This window comes from Otolemur garnettii, unplaced genomic scaffold (genome assembly GCF_000181295.1).
Source record: "Otolemur garnettii isolate 467f Iridium unplaced genomic scaffold, OtoGar3 scaffold00083, whole genome shotgun sequence".
Classification (NCBI taxonomy): domain Eukaryota; kingdom Metazoa; phylum Chordata; class Mammalia; order Primates; family Galagidae; genus Otolemur; species Otolemur garnettii.
The window spans coordinates 4,959,835-4,982,316 of record NW_003852478.1 but is presented as its reverse complement, the minus strand read 5'-3'; the positions used below and the strand labels follow the sequence as shown (position 1 = coordinate 4,982,316).

Sequence of the window (22,482 nt, the reverse complement as noted above, 5' to 3'; positions counted from 1 at the left end):
TTAATCCCAGCACTCAGGGAGGCCGAGGCAGGTGGATTGCCTGAGCTCACAAGTTCAAGACCAGCCTGAGCAAGAGCAAGACCCTGTCTCTAAAAATGGTTGGGCGTTTGGCGGGTGCCTGCAGTCCCAGCTACTTGGGAGGCTGAGGCAAGAGAATCACTTGAGCCCAAGAATTTGAGGTTGCTGTGAACTATAACGCCACTGCACTCTACTGAGGGTGACAATGTGAGACTCTGTCTGAAAAAAAAAAAGCAAGTGCCAGTCAGATGCAAGTAATATATTAGAAAGCACTCGGGTTTACTGATCTTGTTAAGAAAATCCAGTAGCAATGTGGACTTCAGTGAGAGAGAAAGTTAGGGTCGCGTTGAGGTGAAACTAGGTGACAAGGAGAAGGAGCCAGCCCTCGAAGATTTGGAGGAAGAATGTTCCAGACAGAGGAAGCAGATGTTAAAAAGACCCTGGGGTATCTGCAGGATAAAAAGCTGGCCAACGGTCAGGGCTGCGCCAGGCGCCCTGGGCACACTTCCTACAGGCCACACAGCAGGTGACCATGGAAACCAGGAGTGTAAGGAGGACGTGATCGGGTTGCATTTACCTTGTACGTACCGTCCCCTGCTGTATGTTTGTCATTTGTATATTAGCCTAAAATTGGTATTACACTATAAGTTAATTGTACTCAGGAATTAATTTAAACCACAGTACCCAGGCCAGTCTAAGGTCCTGGGCTCTATCACTTACTTTTCATAGTTTGGAAGGAAAATTCTATCTTTATCCATGAAAAAGAATAAGTAACTATTGTATAGCTAAGAAGTAAATTAGGTCTACATACCTGAAGAAGCTGATCTTGATTCTTAAAACTGTGAGACCATTTGTATTTATTTTCAAACTGAGTAGAAGTAATATTCATGCAAATTAAAAATTGATGTTGATTTCGTCATGCTGTATAGGAGTACTTCCAGAGGTATTTCATTTGTAACAGTGGTAGCTCACTTACTCAGCCAGGGTCTACTGAGTTTCTACCATAGGCCGGTCACATAGCGACATTTCACTAATGTCACAATGCACAGGAAGGGGGACACTGCTGGCCTACTTTATGACATATTTTTTCATTATTATTTACTTAGGTTTAAGAGGATGTAGTCACTCTTTCAGATAAATGAACTTGTGATTCATTTAATTTTCAAAATTATAACAGCTTAAAATTTCCTATAGTCCTGTTCTCTGAACACAGCCCATATGTCACAAGTGCTCAGCTCGTTTACATCAGTAAGGCTGCCCTGCCTGCCTGTTCAGTCCTCTGGCTGGTCAGTACCCGCTCTCGCTCCATGGGCAGCACCACAGGCCCAGTGTCATCTCTCCTACTTACTCAGAATTCACGGTACTGCGGTAATGAAAGAAATGGCCTTACAAGAAGAGAGGATGTATGGTAATAACATAAAAGTTTTACTGGTGTAGAATTAGAAAACATACGAGAGGAGGGATTTTACCAAGAGACATTTCTTAGTAAACACCTAGAGGAAGGGAGCAAAACCTCCTGATGGAGGGTGGGTGCAGCGGCTCCTGTCCGTAACCCCACCACTGTGGGAGGCAGAGGTGGAGGTGAGCAGACTGCTTGAGCTTCAGGAGTTCGAGACCAGCCTGAGCAAGAGGAAGACACCGTCTCTACTAGAAATAGAAAAAAATTAGCTGGGCATTAGTGGGTGACTGTAGTTCCAGCTACTTGGGAGGCTGAGGCAAGGGAATGCTTAAGCTCAAGAGTTTGAGGTTGCTGTGAGCTGTGACGCCATGGCATTCTACAAAATAGACTCTTTCTCAAAACAACAACAACAACAAAAAAAAAACCTCCTTGATGTTTGTATGTGATAATAGGTGATACATTTCCAACAATCTTAAAGCTAGGACCATTAAAAAAAGTCTTATGTAATCATTTCATAACTCTCAAAATTGGGCTGTGTAAATGAAGATTACTTAGATGGCAATATTTATTATGATAAAAAAATTTTTTTAATGTTTTTGAACTCCACTAAAAATACAATTGTTTTGCAGGATTCAAGTTCAGTGTTAAAGGAGGAGCCTGTTACAGCCTTTGAAGATGAGGGGTCGTATATAATTCAGGAACCGCAGGGTTCTCTTGTGTGTCAAGGAATCCTCGATTTAGAAGAAACTGAAATGCCGGAGCCTCTTGCTCTCGAAAGCTACCCCGAGTCAGTCTGCGAAGAGGACGTTACCTTGGCCTTGAAAGAACTCGATGAAAGATGTGAGGAGGAAGCAGCGGATTTCTCTGGACTGTCCAGGTGAGACAGACTGCAGTGTCACACACACTGTCAGGGGTGACATTGTCTGTCCAACCCCTTCCCAAACGCCCCTTTACTCCAGTTTCCTTTCTTCATGTGTTTTAGTCTGTAATCAGACTCTCCATCTTCACTGGCAAAGACAAATGACTTAGGATGATGTTTTTTTTTCTGTTATTGACATTCAGTTAAAGAAAACCAGGCCATTCTTAAAGCGTTCCACATTTATAACACACCAGACACCTACTTTGGCAAATGCCAGGTAGGCACAGTGTCTGTGATACCAAAATAAATCTGAGATATCTCTATAAATTATTCTGCAGTTTCATCATCAGGGATCAGATTTTTAAAGTTTGATTTCTAGGAAAGACAAAGAAGTGTTCATTTCTTAGCACTGTCAGAGGCTAGATTTGTCCTTCTAACTGTTAATGGGTGACATAGTGAGACGCTGTCTCAAAAAAAACCCAAAAAACAATCAGTCACCACAGTAACATTTTTAGAATGTTTTTGAGTGATAATTGAAGTTTTCACATCAATGGCTGCGTTATTTTGATTGTTTTTTCTCTAATCCTTACCCCCCAGTTCCCTCCTTTCCATATGCATTGCTCCAAAATTCCTGTAAAGCCGTATAGAACTGTCTTGTAACCTGAAACACATGCAGCTTTAAGACTTTGAGTACACATTTAATTATCGAGTGTCAGATTCAACTGCTCATCTTTACAACCTGAAGTTGTGAGATGTCCAGCCCATATACACCATCTTCATCTTTTTGTAGTATTGCATTTTTTAGGTATTACCTGGTGATTGGGATTATACATTCCTCAAGGGAAATGGCCAGGTTTTAACATTTCTTTGGAGTCAAATCTGTTCCCTCCAGATTGCTAGGAACATCGTATGCGCCTATGAACTAGCTGAGCAGGTGTATGTGCCCGTGCTGGTAACATTGGCTTTGATTCCGAATCTTGGGTTCAAATTCAGGCTCTGTCATTTCTTACCAATAACCTATGCACATTACTTAGCCTCACTGGCCTTTTTGTGTTCCCATTTGTTAAACTGGTATAATAGAATCTAACTCTCAGAGTTGTGAAGATTGATAGTGAAATTATCCATATAAAGGACCTCACCGAGCCCTTGACATCAAAACGTCTATTTATTATTTTTTTTAGAGACAAGATCTTGCTCTGTCACCCAGGCTGGAGTGCAGTGGTGAAATCATACCTCGTTGCAACCTTGAAATCCCCAGTCAAGCTATGCCCCCACCTCAGCTTCCTGAGTAGCTGGGATTATAGGCGCATGCAACTATGCCCAGTGAAATTTGTTTCTTTTTATATCTTTTGTAGAGGTGGAATCTTGCTATGTTGTCCAGGCTGATCTCAAAAATTTGCCCTAAAGTGATCTTCCCACCTCAGCTTCCCAGAGTGCTGGGATTTTAGACACGAGGCCCCTTCCTAGCCTGACCATTTAAAATAAAAGCATTCCGATCTGTATTATTCAGAGAAATTACTGAACTTTATAGCAGTGGCATAGTATAGGATGTGGGTCATTTTAAGATAGTCACTTGAAATTAAAGTTCTAATTCTGAAAATGCTAAGTAGAAAACGTGGCTTTGCTTGTTCATGCTTTCTGACAAAGTTTAGGTTGTTGCATATTTTCTAAATCAGCGTGTTCACATGAATAAAAATAACCCGTGTCGAATGACTCGAACCCTTTCGCGCGACCGAGTCTACTAAGATGCTGTTATTACATGTGCTGATTGTGTCAGCAGCCCAGATGAAGACGAGCAGGATGGCTCTCCAGAAGGACAGATGTCACCTCTCCCGTCACCGTTCCTTTCTGCCATCATAGCTGCCTTTCAGCCCGCGGCCTACGATGACGAGGAGGAGGCCTGGCGCTGCCACGTCACCCAGATGCTGTCTGACACCGATGGGTCCTGTGCCGTGTTCACCTTTCACGTGTTCTCCAGGCTGTTTCAGGTCCGTACGGTTTGAGATTTCTGAATTCATATTATAGTTACCTAATCAAGCTACCGCTTTTCTTCTAAACTCAGTATTGCAAATTTTGACATTCCTACTGATTTTCTTCAATATTTTTCTCTAAGCTAGTGGTATTACTTAATTTACACCGCAATATTGTAGTACTGCTGGTACTTTATACAATGCATAAGGCAATTAAAATTTCAACATCTGATAAATTTCACAAAGCAGCTTATAATCAAGGGTTAAATTAATTGGCACTGATATTACTCTGTGGGGACCTGAAAAACTTTAGCTGTTGAGGTTGCTTCCAACCCTAATGATGATGGCGGTGGTGATATGAGCTCTCAGTGGTGCCTACTAACTGCACGCCAGGCACCATGCTAAGTGCTTTAAGTATTCTCACAACGCCACTGTGGAATGTGACATTATTTTTAGCTTTCTGTGCAGAGGGAAACTAAGGCACAGAGAAATGGCACCATTTAAGTCATTATCTTCTGAACAACCTACCACCTGTCCTCTCTAAGCAAATGTCGCCCATCTGGAAGAAACAGCAAAGTGCATCTCACTAAAGCTTCCCCGACTACTCTGAGCTCCACTCACTCCCTCCTGTAAAGTTTAGTATTCAGTAACTGGGGCATTAATTGATTTCCTTAATCCTCTGCTTAATGGCATTACTACTTGATTTTTCTGTTTTGTTTTTGTTTTTTTGAGACATCTGTCACCTTGGGTAGAGTACCATGGCATCACAGCTCACAGCAACCTTAAACTTTTAGGCTTGAGCAATCCTCTTGGCTCAGCCTCCTGAGTAGCTAGGACTCTAGGTGCCCATTACAACACCTGGCTAGTTTTTCTTTTTTTTGAGACAAAGCTTCAAGCTGTCACCCTGGGTAGAGTGCTGTGGCATCACAGCTCACAGCAACCTCCAACTCCTGGGCTCAAGCGAGTCTCCTGCCTCAGCCTCCTAAGTAGCTGGGACCACAGGTGCCCGCCACAACACCTGGCTATTTTTTGGTTGCAGCTGTCATCATTGTTTGGCAGGCCCAGGCTGGATTTGAACCGCCCACCTTAGGTGTATGTGCCTGGTGCCTTAGCCACTTGAGCCATAGGCGCCTAGCCTAGTTTTTCTATTTTTAGTAGAGATGGGGGTCTCACTCTTGCTTAGGCTGGTCTCGAACTTGTAAGCTCACACAATCCACCTGCCTCAGCCTCCCAAGGTGCTAGGATTAAAGGCATGAGCCACTACACCCAGGCTGTATTTTCTTCCCAGTGATATTATAAGTATCTTGATGGCTGAGCTGTGGATTACACTTTTTTTAATCAGTCATGAAGCCTCCTAACAGTGATACAGGTATGAAAAGTCAGTACTTTATTTGTATAATACATTATACTACCTATAGTATAATTAATTGTACTATGGGTCAGGTACTGATTGTTTCATGGAAACAAATACTCCTGAATCCTGAGAATGGTATAACCTTAAGGTACTTCTTTTTTTTTTTTTTTTTTAAGACAGAGTCTCACTTGGTCACTCTGTGTAGAGTGCTATGCTGTCTTAGCTCACAGCAACCTCAAACTCTAGGGCTTAAGCGATCCTAGAGTAGCTGGAACTACAGGCACCCATCACAATGCCCAGCTATTATTTTAGAGACAGGGCTTCGTTCTGGCTCAGGCTGATCTCAGACTCCTGAGTTCAGGCAATCTATCCGCATCGGCTTCCCAGAGTGGTAGGATTACAGGCGTGAGCCACTGCGCCCAGTCCCCTTAATGTCCCTTTATAACTTCAAAGTGAAGTCAGATGGTAGCCCAGGATGGTAAACTACATTAACTGAGTTTCTTTCAGCTAACAGCTTCAGCTTTAAAATCGCTAATTCCCTCAGACATGTGAGGGGGAAAAAAATAAATCTCAGGAATGGGGAGATGAGCAGAATATATTATTAATTCTTTTCAGTCAAAAAAAAAATCAGTGATTAACCAAATCTTCAATTATTTTTAGAAATTAACATGTTTCCTAAAGAAAACCCTAAAAACATGGATTTAGGTATCAGTGATAGATAGCATCCTATCTATTACTGTAGGAATTTTACAATCCTGCCCTATTATGCCTCTTTACTTAAAGGTGATAAAAGGCCTTCTCATGAAATACTAAACTCTTCATTTGCTTTTCCGCACAGACAATTCAAAGAAAGTTCACAGAAATAACCAACGAGGCGGTTAGCTTTCTTGGTGAGAGTCTCCAGCGCATCGGTACCAAGTTCAAAAGTTCCTTGGACGTGATGATGATGTGCTCAGAGTGCCCAACGGTCTTTGTAGATGCGGAAACAGTAAGTTTTTTTATGTTTTTAGCTTTTTATTTCAGTAGATTTGGGGTTACAAGTAGTTTTTGTTTGCATGTAGTTTTGTTTGTTTGTATAGTGGTGATGTCTGAATTTAGTGTACCCATTACCCAGATCGTGTACACTGTGTCCAATGGGTGGTTTTTCTTCCCTTACCCTCCCCCCCCCAACTCTCCAGCGACCATTGTTCTGCTCTTAGCATAGCACCTCTTACGAGTGAGTACGTGCAGTATTTGTGAAATAGTTTTCACATACAAGCTGATTATAAGGGCTATATGTTTGTAGCATCTTTCAGGAAATGGTCTTTTTTAAAAAGTAGTTCAGAATTTTTAAGACTGAAAGTTCATATTGTCAACTTGATTATAAATATTTGGCAAAATGCAATTCCAGTACCTTAGATGCAGTGACCTGCAGCTGTTTCTAATTCTGACCCCTCCTTGTCCTCCGCCTCCAGAGTGCCATGCTCTGGAGATGGACACTTTTTTCCAGATTTTTGAATGAAAATGGATAGAAGATGGCTAGACCCCTCCCCCCATGAAGTGCCCAAAGCCTCTTGGTCTTTCCCTGACTTATTTCCAAGCATACTTCTAGATTATATTTAAACAACCACAGTTTAACAAGCTTCAAGGGTGACACCTTTGAGGTATGGGGTGGTCTGGAATGCCATTTCTTGCCTTAGCCAAGTTTTGAAACCACTGAAAGGTGACTTCCCGAGACCCCTGCAGTCCTATGGCACTTCTGCTCTGTGTCAGTGCAAGCTCAGCCCTTAGTGTACTAAGAGAATGTTGAAAACCAGGTACTCCATGGCCCCAAAGTTATCAGGGTCATAACCTGGGTCAACGTGTGCTTGTGACTTGACAGCTGATGTCATGTGGTCTGCTGGAAACACTCAAGTTCAGTGTTTTGGAATTGCAAGAACACCTGGACACCTACAACTCCAAAAGGGAGGCCGTTCAGCAGGTGAGTCCCCTTCACAGCAGAGTGCTGACCTGCAGCAGAAAGGAGGAGACTCTTCCCACTTGCTTCAGGGCTTGCTGGAAAATGGGGGATGCTCTGAGCCTTCTGTCCAGCAAACTCTGGTCTTTGGCTTTTATTATAGAAATCTGCCCTCTAAGGGCACAGTGGAAAACCATGGCTTAGTAAAAAGCTTCTCTGTGGAGACTATTCAGCTTCTGTCAACATTGCAAGTGGGGAAACCAAAGCAGTTAATGTTCAGCTGAGGATAGAATTGTGGTCTGGAAAATGTGCAGCCTCTGACAGAGTTGTGACCCTTTTCCTGTGCTGTGGTTGTGTATGTGAGCCCTCAGCAGGAGAAACATGCACGTGACAACTTACAGATAACCTGCCGAGACACGTTCTTCAGTTCCTGTCTGGCACTGAACGACAGTAGCTCCCCGCCCTCAAAGTAATCCCAGCACACTTCAATCAGCAGAAAAACAGAAGGGCGTCTGCCTCTCACAGCAGCCGCACACAGTAGGCAGATCTCTTCCCTAGGAGATAGATCTTTGATTAGTAAGTAGTACACAGCCAGTACATGTGAAGGCCTATGAAAAAATGGACCATTAAGTGGGTTCTCGCTCCATAAATACTCTGGATAGAATATTATAAAGCACAGGCAGGCACTGTGGCTCATTCCTGTAATCCCAGCACTGAGAGGCCAAGGTGGGCAGATTGCTTGAGCTCAGAAGTTTGAGACCAGCTGGAGGGAGACTCCCTCTTTACTAAAATAGAAAAAGTTAGCTGGACATTAAGGCAAGCACCTGTAGTCATAGCTACTTGGGAGGCTAAGCCATGAGGATCCCTTGAGCCCAAAAGTTTGAGGTTGCTGTGAGCTGTGACACCTCCATACTCTACCCTGGGCATAGAGTGAGACTGTCTCAAAAAAAAAAAAAGTAAGTAGGTATGTATGTATATATATAAAGCACAAATGCTATATATGAATAATTAGTAAGAAAAGTAATGTGTCTGTCACTTCAGTTATGAGAAGCCCCAAAATCATACAAGTCTAACAGAACTAATACAGACCAAATACCAGGATAACCACAGAGAGGTCACTTTGGGGGTAGCAGGAAGACTTCCTGGAATGGCGATGTGATCGTGGGCTTTGACAGTGGTTAATTTCAGAGTGGAGTGAGATTTCAGGGAGGGTGTGTGCTATGAGAAAATGCTAATACTGGCTCGGTGCCTGTGGCTCAAGCAGCTAAGGCGCCAGCCACGTACACCTAAGTTGGTGGGTTCGAATCCCCAGCCCGGGCCCGCCAAACAACAATGATGGCTGCAACCAAAAAATGGCCGGGCGTTGTGACGGGCGCCTGTAGTCCCAGCTACTTGGGAGGCTGAGACAGGAGACTCGCTTGAGCCCAGGAGTTGGAGGTTGCTGTGAGCGTGATGCCATGGCACTCTGCCCAGGGGGACAGCCTGAGGCTCCGTCTCAAAAAAAAAAAAAAATGCTAATACTGAGAAGCTTTCTCCCCTTCTAAGGGGAACCTGCTCTTATATTAGACGGAAACCTGAAACAATGGCAGAGTAGAAGAGAGGAAAGAGTTTTCCACATTGGGAAATTATCAGGCAGGAGCTCGTTATCCTAGAAATCACACTGCTGTGCACTCTCTAAGGCAGCGTCTTGCCTGTGTGAGTGTCTGTCTACCCAGAAGTGGAACATACACTTAGATTCTTCTTCAGTCGGTCCCGCCAAGCAGTTTTCCAAAGAAGGTTGTATCCGTTTAAGATCCCATGGGGCGTGTATACAAGAGTTACGGTCACTTCGTCCCTTCACCACCATTTGGTGTCGCCAGTGTTTAGAAATGTGGTCACCTGGCAGTGGTGTGGACCAGCTAAGATGGACTGTGTTTTTCTCATCAATTTATAGTAGCTTTTCTTTTCCAAGTGCAAGCCTTTTTTTTGCAACTATTTTTCCCTCTCTCTGACTAGTATTTTCACTATCTTAACAGCATATTTTGGTGAACAGAAGTTTTAAATTTTATTAAGTCCTAGTTGTCGGTCTTTTCCATTATGCTTATGCGTTTTGTGGCTTTAGAAATCATTGCCTACCCTACAAGTTGTGGTAGCTCTTTCCTAATAACGGCCCCAATGAATGGGGCCTCTCTGTGTCCACACTCGATGCAGCGTGACTTTGCCATCTTCCCACTCAGAGGCTCTTTCCCCACATCTTAAATCTGGGGTGGCCCCATGACTTGTTCTAAGCAGTCAAACTCAGGTGCAATTCTGTGCAAACATTGAGACTAGCCCCAAGAGACCTTTGCAGCTTTTGCCATAGTGCTGGTAAGAGTGTTTTGGGGTTTTTTGTTTTGCTTTTTTTGAGAAAGAATCTCACTCTGTCACCATGGGTAGAGTGCCAGGGCATCATAGCTCACAGCAACCTCAAACTCTTAGGCTCAAGCAATCCTCTTGCATCAGCCTCACGAGTAGATGGGACTACAGGTGCCCACCATACCTAGCTATAATCAGAGTGTAAATTAGAATAAACTCTGGGAAACTACCTTTAGCCAGCTGGAAGATAAGAGGACATGTGGAGAACATTCCAGAAGTTACCCAGCAGACCAGGCATGTGAGTGAGGCCAGCTTGGTCCTTCTAGACCGTACTCAAGCTATCAGATGATTGTAGACTCATTGGTGGCCCTGGGGAAGACAAGAAAAAACTCCTAAGAAACACAGATTCATCTTGGTTATTCTTTTTTTTGAGACAGAGCCTCAAGCTGTCACCCTGGGTAGAGTGCTGTGGCATCACAGCTCACAGCAACCTCACTCAAACTCCTAGGCTTAACTGATTTTCTCGCCTCAGCCTCTCAAGTAGTTGGGACTATAGGTGCCTGCCACAATGCCTGGCTATTTTTTGTTTGTAGTTGTCATTGTTGTTTGGCAGGCCTGGGCTAGATCCTTAGCCACTTGAGCTACAGGTGCCAAGCCTGATCTTGATTATTCTAAGCCATTAATTTTCAGGTGGTTGGTTTTACAGAAATAAATACCATTTATAACAGGAAAAGATCAAATGCATAAAGATATACTAGAAATTCCAAATACTTCTATGAAATATTAAAAACCACTTCACCTATATCATGTGTGAATCTGAAGACTCAATAATGTAAAGATGTCATTTGGCCCTAACATGGTTGATAGATTTAATACAATCTCATTCAAAATCTCACATGGTATATTAATGGAAATTGATAGGCTGATTCTAAAATTTATATGGAAATACAAACAACTAATATAAACAATCTTCTTGAACCATAGGTTTGCAAATTATACCACTCAAGTTATATATATAGCCCACTGCCTATTCTTAGAGATAAAGGGTTTTTTTGGAATATAGCCATCCCATTTGTTTAAATATTATCAGTAACTTATTTTTACACTGCAACAGACACTAAATAGTTTGCAAAGCCTAAAAATATTTATCTGCCCTTTTATTATGCAGTTTTTCCCATCTGTTTGTATTTTAGTTACACATTTTTTTTAATTCAAGATTTCCAAGTAAAATAACACAAGTGAAAGCCTGAGTTGTGCACCAGGACCCCACTATCTTGGCAGGAATTTAATCATTTTTGTCCTTCCAATGCAAGTTTGCCCCCTAGATGCTGGTTTCTTTTCTTTTTTTTTTTTTTTTTGAGACAGAGCCTCAAGCTGTCCCCCTGGGTAGAGTGATGTGGCATCACAGCTCACAGCAACCTCCAACTCCTGGGCTCAAGCAAGTCTCCTGCCTCTGCCTCCCAAGTAGCTGGGACCACAGGTGCCCGGCTATTTTTTTTGTTATTGCAGCCATCATTGTTGTTTGGCAGGCCCGGGCTGGATTCGAACCCACCACCTTAGGTATATGTGGCTGGCACCTTAGCCACTTGAGCCACAGGTGCCGAGCCCAGACGCTGGTTTCTTAGGTCTCCTCCAGCATGTGCAAGGGGGAAATTGCACAGAGACTACAGGCTCGCTTCTCTGGACTCCAGGAGGTTGGCCCCCACTATTTCACTGCCTTCAGTAACCCTGTTTTCCTGGCCCAGGGAAGCTGTGGGGTGCCCCTCTAGGTACCACTTCCTGTTGAGCCTTGACATCCGTGGACTGGAAAGAGCAGTAACCCCTGAGTAACACTGGAATGAGGGTAGGGCTCACCTTGCTGCTTCTCTCCACCTCCTTCAGTTTGGGCTGAGAGTAGTCAGTTTCTGTGGTTTCTGCACACAAGCTACTCCATCACATTCAGAGGTGGAACCTCAGGTAATTTTAACCTGCATTTTTGCCTTAAGAAAATGTCATGAGAAGAGACCAGTTGTATATTGAATGCCCTCTAGTTCCCATCTGAACTGTCTCCTGTGACTATGTGTATCGAATGCCCCCTCCCTTCCCATCTGAGCTGTCTCCTGGGGCTTGTGTGCACTGGCTGGAAAGGTGTGGCCAGTGTGCAGCCACAGGACTGTGTGGCAGGGCTTGTCTTAGTCTCAAGCTGTCACCCTGGGTAGAACGCCATGGCATCATAGTTCACAGCAAACTCAAACTGTTAAGCTCGAGCCATCTTCTTGCCTCAGTTTTTCTGTTTGTAGCAGAGACTTTTGCTCAGGCTGGTCTCGAACTCATGAGCTCAAGCCTTGACCTCCCATAGTGCTAGCATTATAGGCCTGAGCCACTGCTCCCAGCCTGGCAGGGGCTTGTCTTTTATTTAACAGAATAAAAATCAATCATTATGTTGACTAGCGCCCTGCCCTCCCCGCAATGCTACATCACTGGATACACAGTATAAAAAAAAATTCAGTTGATTAATGGCTTATTACTAAAATTTTCAAATTTATTAATACCCTTGGATAAACCAGACCACATTAGTGATCACAATTAAGTGTACAGACATTTTAACATTTTATATGAATAAAGATTAGTGCACAAATTCCATAATAGATGTCAACTGAATTTTGCTGATACAAAAAACTCTGCTGATACCTTTTGACAACAGCTGCCATCCGCCATCTCTCACTAGAAAAGCTTAACGTGTGTTTCTTCAGCGATGCTGTCAAGCACATAGCCCAAGGGCCGCTGCAGTCGGAGGCACTAGAATAAAAGGAACAAAAGGTCAAAGAGATTGTTTTTGAAATAACTGAGATGTCCAATTTTAATTCTTTGCATGTAGAACATAAGCTACAATGGAGAATTTTAAATGTCAAATACTAAAATATTTTCAGAGTAGCTAGTTTTTCTCAAAGTCCTAATAATTTATTATGTTTAATAATATCACCATAGAAAACTAACACATAAAAGAACTAGGGGGTCCAAAACAAGTAACACTTGTAAGGCTCTCGCTTAACCCTGGACTCAGGATTTCCAAGGTGTTTTTCCACTATACCATAATGCTATTTTATTGTTATTTATCTGAAGAAAATGTACTTTAATATCAGCTTTAGGAATAGCCCAGGATAAGGTTAAAAAAAATATCTTTGGCTTCTACATCCAGTATTTTTTGGTGATAAGTTTATTGTCATTCATTATTGTCAAAAAGAAAAGAAAAACGATATTTAAAACAGACCCTGATTTCTGCTTCGCTAATTAAAACTGACAGCAGTCTCCTGAGAATTACAGTTCTGATAAGCAAACAGACCTGGTTAATTCCCTTCTGGTCAATTTAATAAAGGTGACTTAGAAACACATCTTTTCTTTCCCCGTCTTACATTACAAAAAGGTCAGGTGTAGATTATGAAGATTTCCATGAAATCTACAGAACAAAAGATAGTCCTTCCTGCAATGCAGCCCCCCAGGTTCCTGGACGATATTTATGAACTGTCACAAGTGTATGTGTCCAGTCATGCTGGACGTGTCCTGCTGTGTCTGTTCCATGGAGATAAAACCAGGCCTAGAACTTAACTTTGTTATATTACCAGTTTCACTGTGCGTCAGTTACCGTATTAAAATTTACTGTTACTTATTTTTAGTGGCTAGACAATTGTAAGCGGACATTTGGTGCCAAAGACGACACGTACAGGATAAACACAGACGTGCAAGTAAGTTCCTAACTCTTGTCTCCCCTGTTTCTACATTAGGTACAACAGTGTGTCTGCTCTTGCGCAAACATATTTCTAAAAATAAACAGTGGTAAAACTTGATTCTGCTTATCAGAACAAAAGTTAGGTTCAAAGAAATATTGACCTAGTAATGAAAAATTCGCTTTAATAAAAATGAACAACCAGCTTGTGACTAAAGCTTAATAACGTTCAATAGATAAGCTTGATGGATATCTGGACAGTCCAGGTCAGCTTTTAGCGGCATCTGCTGCTTAGAAAAATAATTTTTCTGTCCAGCATTGGTACTCTGCAGATAAGTTGTCTGGTCAGCAAAGCCAACCAAAGAGTAATGTGATGTATGTTCATATTAGCCTTTCTAAAGGTGAAATTCTGATTAGGTAAGCTGTTTTCCTCTATTATAAAGTTTGGTGAAAATAGCTATATACTTTCTCAGTAAAATGTGTACATAAGTACTGCATACGTTGTAGTGAGTAAGGATGACTTAGACCTACAGATTACTCTAATGGGGGTGGCAACTTCCTATGGTAAAAACTATCTCCATTTGGCATAAGAATTCCCAAGTTTTTCAACTTCAGTTTCATTTATTACAGATTTCTAGTATCTGTAGAAGTTATGCTATTATAATAAAAATCTAGACTTCAAAAAAATCTGCAGTGTTGAAAAAATAGTATATTCAAGAAATGTTAACTATATACCAGGCATTGTACTAATAAGCATTTCACATTCAGTACCTCTTTTCTTACAACTCAGTCAAAAAAAATAATAAAGATAATCAAGGCATCTGCTTGAGACAGTCACCCCTCAGAGTGCCATGGCATCACAGCTCACAGCAACCTCAAATTCTTGGGTTCAAGCAATTCTCTTGCCTAGCCTCCCAAGTATCTGGGACTATAGGTGCCCACCACAATGCCCTGTTATTTTTAGAGACAGGGTCTCGCTCTTGCTGGTCTCGAGCCTGGGAGGCAGAGGCAGGTGGACTGCCTGAGCTCACAGAGTGCTGGGATTATAGGCGTGAGCCACTGCGCTGGGCCCTGATTATCCCCATTTTGAAGATGAGGAAGCTGGAGCGCAGATACTAATTTATCTAAAACCAGTAAATAGAATCACAATTCAAACCTAGGCCTACTGACTCCAAATCTTGCCCTCTGTTAGAAACTGGGAAGATAAGGAATTAACTCAGAACCCAAGGATCCCATTCTGATCTTAATTCTGTCTCTACACAGTTTAGCTGTATCGCTTGAGCAAGTAACGTGACCCTCTCTGCTCTGTAGACTAGCTGGTTATACTAAGTGATAAGTCAGTGCAGTTTGAGGTTTTCTACTCAGTGAAACTGCACTTTCATTGCTAGCTCAGCTCCCCTTTCCGCTCCAGCTTTTTGAGGGTGGGAGACCCTTTTTACACAACTTCACTAACATCCCTGTGTACTAGTCTAGTCTTTGCATAATAAGTAGCCAGCACGTATTTACTGGATGAAAAATGAAGAGAGAATGTACACACAAATTTTAACATACTAAAAAAGTAACAATTTAATGTGCATGAGTACAGTCCTCCTCCAAAACTACACTGTTAGCATACTTAGAATTAATTACATGCATGTTATTTCCTACAATTATGATTATAAACGTGATCAGCGATTTATATTCTATTATGTCCCAAAGTAGAGGCAATGTACACATGTCTATGAAGGTCAGTTCTCCATTTGTGAAAGTCAAATTGTTAATTTTTGTGAAATCGACGGTATAAAGCCTCGGAAGTTTAGATATGCTAATGCATCGACCCTGGATTGTGCTCGGGCAGTGAGCTTCACAGGAAGCAGCCTGAGCTAAAGTTCACCTCTGCTTACATAGCAAATCTCTTCGAAATTGATAGGAATAAATGTTATAAATAGAGCCTCAGAGGGAAACTGTGTAGAAAACCAGGCTGAAGAATGACTTTTAGAAACTACATTTAGACAATTGCTGGGTTTTTGGTTTTGAGACTGTTTAATTAGAAGTCCTTCTTAATGAGACTAGGTCCAAGTTGCCATAGCTATTTTAGAATTTTTAAAGCAGTCCCTAAGTTAGACTTTCCCCTGGGTGTTTTACATACATCATCATCTTTGATTCAACCTCATTGGGTTTCCTTTCTGAAACTTACTAAATTGCCCTTGGAATGCAACTTAGAACACCTGTCTGCTTCTGTATCTCAGCACCAAGCATGGCACCCTTGGGTCTAATTAAAGGGAAGCCTAGAACAAGCCCCACCAACAATAAGCCTCAGATGGGTACTTATCACATAAGATTATAAGATGGTTCTTTTCTGAGAAGCCACAGTAATTCATTTGTTATTTTACTAATAGAAATTTTATTACATTTGGGCTTAGCTTTACAGAAAAAAAATAAAAAACCTGGATAGAACACTTTTAAATTTCCCAAAATCACGTTACTTCAATTTTATCATTTGACAGAGAGTTCAAAACACCCTGAATTATTGGAATAAATGTTCAAGAAGTTTTAGTCTGGTTATATCATATAATTTTCTTTGGGGTATAAATATGTTCTTCGGTTTGCCTGAGACATCTGTGGCCCTAGTTAAAATGATTTCTTACACTAATTCTTGGTCTTTTTCTTCCTTTGTATTTTTTTGTGACCTGATCACCTTCTTGCTTAGCAAATGGAAATTCTAGCAGTAAGTGACCCCTCTTGATTTACAGACTACTTACCCTTGCCAGACCAACTGGTGTCCATTTGTCCATTTGTGACTTGGCACTGTGTGCTTCGGTTTTGTGTAGCCTTAATCCATGAAATGTTGGTTCTGTAAAAATGAGATTTGACAATTAATATATACAACTAGCAGTCAGCCTTTCCTCCATCTATAACTAACATATCTCCTTTTACATTTCTTAATTTAAAAAAATCAAAGTGCACGTTAATACCATAGACTCATTTCAATGAGATTACCAACTGGTTTTCTTGGGGAAATGACTGCATTTTAGTTAAGAGGTTATCCAGTTTCACTTTGCATTTATCAACAAATGCTTGACAAAGCATGAGATCTCCTGTAGATGAGGGCAATACAGTGAATCTTTTTTAAGCGTCCTGTTTATTGCCTGCTGAAACATTCTCTTTGTCCAATGTGAAAATGTGCCTAACACTAAAAACAATTATGTAACCAACAGTGATCTTTGGTTTTATCTTAATCCCAGTCTTCAAAGCATCTTTCATCTGCCTTTCATCAGCTTCACACCATATTAACTTGCTTACTTCAGAAAAATAAATGCTGAGACAATTTTAACATAATTATACATTTTGTTGCAAATATGCTGTCTATTAAAATATTATGGAAAATAACACCTAAATTTACTGTGATGTTTATTTCCAGGAACTGGAGCTCTGTCGAAGGTTATACAAATTACATTTTCAATTGCTGCTTTTGTTCCAGGCCTACTGTAAACTTATCAATCAAGTAAATACAATAAAAAATGAAGCAGAGGTAAATAAATATTCATTTGTACCACGCATCAGTAACTGATTCTAGAAAATGTAAAAATATACTCACATATGTTCCTTTTAAGTCAACTCACTTTTAATGAATCATTTTGTTTTCCACTTGAGGAACTATCTTTTTTTGAAATGATGTGCCGTGTCAGAAGCTATTAGTAAGTAAGACAGCAGATATCCAGCGTCATAAAAGGTTCAAGACCTTAAAGGCTTTAGCAGCAGAAACAGACCATCTGTAATCAACTATACTATGAACCCCCTATAGCTCGTCCCTATATTATTGCTATAGTTCTATCAATGCACATAAGAATCAACCTGTTTAAAACACTTTACAGGATGGAGATTGTTCATTGCCTAGGCTCAAAAGTAGTGACTATAGTCTTTTCCCCCTTGTCATTTGCTGGTCCTAAGACTATCACTGGGGAAATGATTTTAAATGGTTAAATCTATAAAAAGGAAAAAAAAAGATTTACTCAGGGTATCTTATATAAAGACTTTACTATCAAAAAGGGTTTTCATGGCTCGGCGCTTGTGGTTCAAGTGGCTAAGGCACCAGCCACATACACCTGAGCTGGTGGGTTTGAATCCAGCCTGGGCCTGCCAAACAACAACGACAGCTGCAACCAAAAAACAGCCAGGTGTTGTGGCGGGCACCTGTGGTCCCAGCTACTTGGGAGGCAGAGGCAGGAGACTCGCTTGAGCCCAGGAGTTGGAGGTTGCTGTGAGCTGTGATGCCACGGCACTCTACCCAGGGTGACAGCTTGAGGCCTGTCTCAAAAAAAAAAAAAAAGTTTTCATGATCTCCCCGTGGCAATAAATGAAATGATACTAAAGTCAACATACTACATTTTAAATTCTTTTTTTTTTTTTGCAGTTTTTGGCCGGGGCTGAGTTTGAAACTGCTACCTCTGGCATATGGGGCCCGGCGCCCTACTCCTTTGAGCCACAGGCGCCGCCCACATTTTAAATATTCTTAAAGCAACAAGTTAAACTATTAGTGGGTGGAATTTATTTACTCCTACAAAATGCACAGCTTGAGCTACAACTGCCCTTTTATGTTTAACACTTTCAAATGAACTTTAAGGAAAAATGCTATTATCAGGTGTCTCTTGGAAGCCAATTAAACTTTTTTTTGAAACTCGATACTAACAGATCCTTAAAGGTGTTTTTGTTTTAGGTTCTCAATATGTCAGAGGAACTTGCCCAGTTGGAAAGTATCCTCAAGGAAGCTGAGTCTGCTTCTGAAAATGAAGAAATTGACATTTCCAAAGCTGCACAAACTACTATAGAAACTGCCATTCATTCTTTAATTGAAACTCTGAAAAATAAGGAGTTTATATCAGCTGTAGCACAAGTCAAGGCTTTCAGGTAAAATGTGAAGAGATTTCAAGATGATGCCTTTATACCAGACTGAAAATGTACTAATATTAGGCTTTGGTTCTCAGTGTCATGTTTTTATGGAAGGAAAACAGGCCTGGTAACACTTACCACTGACAAGATGTTAATTTTAGTTTATTTTTCACATTCAAGTGCTAGTTTGCATACTATCTTACTCATGTAGTAGAATATTTAATCGGTCATTCACAAGGAAATGGCTATAGATGTTAACTTAAGCAATTATTAGTCAAGATTAACTCCATTTTTAAGTCTCAGAACTTAAATGGTCTTGTCTTTTCAGGTCTCTGTGGCCCAGTGACATCTTTGGCAGTTGTGAAGATGACCCCGTGCAGACTCTGCTGCACATCTATTTCCACCATCAGACACTGGGACAGACGGGGATCTTTGCAGTGATTGGCTCTAACCTGGACATGTCGGAAGCCAACTACAAACTGATGGAACTTAACCTAGAAATAAGAGAGTCCCTACGCATGGTGCAGTCGTACCAGCTTCTGGCACAGGCCAAACCAATTGGAAATATGGTGAGCACTGGATTCTGAGAGACTTCAAGCCTTTAGGAAAGAGACAAAGCTGAAGATGGTTACTAATGTGAACTAAGCACCTTTTACGAACCCTTGCGATTCACTGATAACCTTCTGGCGGCATCTGCAATTAAAGTGTAACATGTCAAGCTGTATCAAAACAAAGATCTAAAGAAAAATCTGATTGTTTAGTAGCTGCCAGTACCTCCCCCAGTAACTGTAAGAAGAAGGAGTCTTTACTTACTTAACCTACGTGAAAAGAAAGGGCTAAAAGTGATGCATACAAATACATTACTTTCTGGAGAAAGGATTCCAGAAATGTTTGCAATAATGGCCTCTAATACGGGGACATGCAAAAGCAGGTGAAATGAGGCTGAAATTAAGGCTGGTTCATTTTAGCTGACGGCCTGCAAAGCTGCTGGGGTTTCCAGCAGTCATGACATGACCTACAGTGATGTCTGGTCAGCTCCACGAACATCCAGTCAGAGAAAAACACAAAGACTTGTTTGCAAATACCATTGATTTTTCACTATGTGGGATAAGGGTTTGGGGTGTTTGTTTTGTTTGTTGGTCTGTACAAGGAACTGTGTGTGTGTGACTTGGGATGTATGGCTACGTGACAGTCCTATTTTCAAGGTATGGATGTTTGGTGATAGCGTCTCAGAGCATGCCTAAAAGAGCACTGCAAGATTATTTTTGAAGAAATTTTATTTTATTAGATCTAACTCTTCATAGTGTTGTAAATGTTAGGACATTTTAATAATATTTTAAAACTGGGCCTTCCCAGTATTTGGAAAAGAAATAATATATCTGTTAACGTTGTTGGAATGCTGCTCAGTTCTCTGATCAGTGCTGATGTTACAACTGTTGATAACTAACCAAAGTAGATGCCTGCAGAGACTTTAAAATGTAAAATAAAGATGTGTGCTGCCCGTCAGCTATTCTCACTAGAAAAGTTAACTTATTTTACTCCATAATTATTCTAGAAACTGTATAGACTAAAACCCGTATTTTCCTGTACATTTGTGCCATGCACTGTTACAGAAGAACAGGTGTACAAGGCTAAAGAAAAAAATGTGGTCATTGAGGGGAGAATCTATGACTTGCAGGCTCTGCCGTCTGCAGAATTCACAAAAAGAGATGCATTTTTATACTTTTATTCAGGGCTCACGTTCACCCAAAAAGGAACCTGGGGCTGTGGGGGGAACCAAAAGGAACCCTGGAGAGTGACCTCCAAACCTGCAATACACTCACTCCCTGTCTAAGACTGTAGCATAACATGAACTGGAGTCTCTGTCCTTTTTTTAAAATAGCATTTTGTAAGAAAAAGAAAAAAAAAAAAGAAGAAAAAGAATGTAGTCCCACAAACTCCTCTGATTTGAAAGGAACACCTTGTATTTTTTATATGCATCTCTTATCCACTGTGACTTTTCTCTTAAACTGGGCTCTGTGATTCCAGAGTTTAGAATGTAGGAATGAAACGCTTGGCTTTGCCTTTTCTCGGGGGTGTGGACCCTGCCAGAAATGTCATTATGTACGCTCACGCACATCAGTCCAAGGCACTGGGCACGCCCATGGACTGCTGCCCAGAGTTACGTTTCCTGTAAAACTCCTAACCAGTCATTCATAATCACTGTATTTTTTTGACCCTGATAAAAACAATTATTTTGATGGTGTTCTGGTACTGTAAATGGTGTCCTTTAAATTATTTAATAGCTTTTGGGTGTGGGGCAGGCGGAGCGGGATGGTATCCAGAAACACATCACACCTTCCTTCCTTTCACTCCCTCTTTTTTTTTTGTTAAAAATAAAAAGCATTGTAGCTGTTGGTTTGTGTTGTATTTTTCAAAAATGATTACAGTGTGCATTGCTTAGAAACTTACAAGTGTTACCTTCATTCTTAAATTTGCCTTAAAAAGGGAAAAAAAATTCCATTGACTACCCAAACCAAACCTTTTGAACAGTTGAAATTGACTTTTGTATTTAGATATAACTAAGTCTATTAATACAATAAAAAAAAAATATCTGTAGAAAGCAAGATACAAACTCAGTAGGATTGTCCTTTTGCAATTGGGTTTTCCTCAAACCTGGGCTCCTTTGCTCCTCAACTGATTCCAAAGTTCACGGTCATTAACGACCCTGTCAAATGCTTGGCTAACTACACTGACTTCCACTCAGAGCCCAGTTTTTGCTACCTAGGTCCATTGTCTTTCATCCACTACACGTATCACTTTTAAATAGGAAGTCTGTAAAATAACTGCAAAGGAAGAGCCCTGGTAGGCAGTTTCTTCCTGCTGCTTCCAAAATAGAAAGCCAAAAGATATTTACACAACCGAGGGAATATTTTCTACTTTCAGTGACGTAATATAAAGAGTGGAGTATAACCCATGACCTACCTTCAACTTAGGAAATCGTTCGTTGTCATGGTAGAAGAGACCAAAGGCAGAGTAAAATTCCTTCACTTAGGTCGATTAAGACTGCTCATATAAGACACCAGCATAAACTAAATGAAAGAAAATAAAATATTGGAATCAATAGAGTTGTATTTTATAGCATTCCTTTTTTCTAATTTTTCAAAGTAATCCGTGGTAACTTTAGTAAATGTAGGAAAGAGGAACACTACAATCATAGCTCCTAACACCCAGAGATAAGTATCTCCTCCTAGTTTCTCTGGAAATGTCTCAATGCCCATGTTTTATAGCACAGATTGTATGGGTAAAGAGTCTGGCAGGGCCTTCTCCTTGCCAGAACATTATAACTTATGACAGCAAGATGTTTTTCTACCACTTTGTTCAACACCTGAATGCCCACTGAGGTTACATAAAACACGATTTGGTCCTAGTTTACCTAGACTGACAAAGAGGGTTAGCTGCCATGTTGGGGAAATTAATGGCAAACAACAATAAAGAATGACTTAACCAAGCCAATAGCCAGAGAATTTGTCTTAGGACTCATTACGGGCACCTGTCTCTGCTTCACTGATTTACAAGCAAATGCCATTGCACACCTGCTGAGTGCCACCTGCTGCCACAGAAGTCAAGGCTATCCCATACCTCCCAGCCGCATCAATAATGTTATTTCTCCTCTGCCCACAATCACTTTATCTGGTCAAGGCTCCTTATCTGCATCATTTTACAGCCAGAATGATCTGTTTATGAAGGTTGATTCCATTTGTCACTGTCCCCCATTATCCCCACCACACCTTTGCCACAGGTTTACTTCAAACAGTTTTGCAGAACTTGCCAGAAGTCTTATAACCCTTACAGAGTGGAGGATATCACCTCTTTAAAAGCTTTCAGTTTAGCTGCATGTGGTACCTGTCGCTGAGGCAGGGCCACTTGGGCCCAGGAGCTCAGGGCTGTAGTGTGCTATGATTATGACTGGGGGCTGTGCTACGTCCACAACCACCGTACTCCAGCCTGAGCTCATAGCAAGACCCTGTCTCTAACATTAAGAAAACTGAAACCTTACA

General features: G+C 41.1%; 1 protein-coding gene across 9 annotated transcripts in view; it reads left to right on the top strand.

Moving 5' to 3' along the window:
* Positions 1-20,837, top strand: part of FRYL (FRY like transcription coactivator) — a 260,014-nt gene extending 239,177 nt beyond the window's left edge. For 3 of the 9 annotated variants that reach the window (XM_023515971.1, XM_023515966.1, XM_023515967.1), the window contains 9 exons: positions 2,047-2,294; positions 4,054-4,264; positions 6,439-6,588; positions 7,462-7,560; positions 13,524-13,592; positions 16,263-16,280; positions 16,974-17,084; positions 18,270-18,460; positions 18,771-19,961. In XM_023515971.1, coding sequence (XP_023371739.1) covers positions 2,047-2,294; positions 4,054-4,264; positions 6,439-6,588; positions 7,462-7,560; positions 13,524-13,592; positions 16,263-16,280; positions 16,974-17,084; positions 18,270-18,460; positions 18,771-19,029 — 1,356 coding nt within the window. In that variant the 3' untranslated portion in view covers positions 19,030-19,961. Of the gene's footprint in view, positions 1-2,046; positions 2,295-4,053; positions 4,265-6,438; positions 6,589-7,461; positions 7,561-13,523; positions 13,593-16,262; positions 16,281-16,973; positions 17,085-18,269; positions 18,461-18,770 lie in introns of those variants that run through there. The other 6 variants (XM_003794593.3, XM_023515968.1, XM_023515972.1 and 3 more) reach the window with 4 other exon arrangements.
* Positions 20,838-22,482: the final 1,645 nt, after the last annotated feature.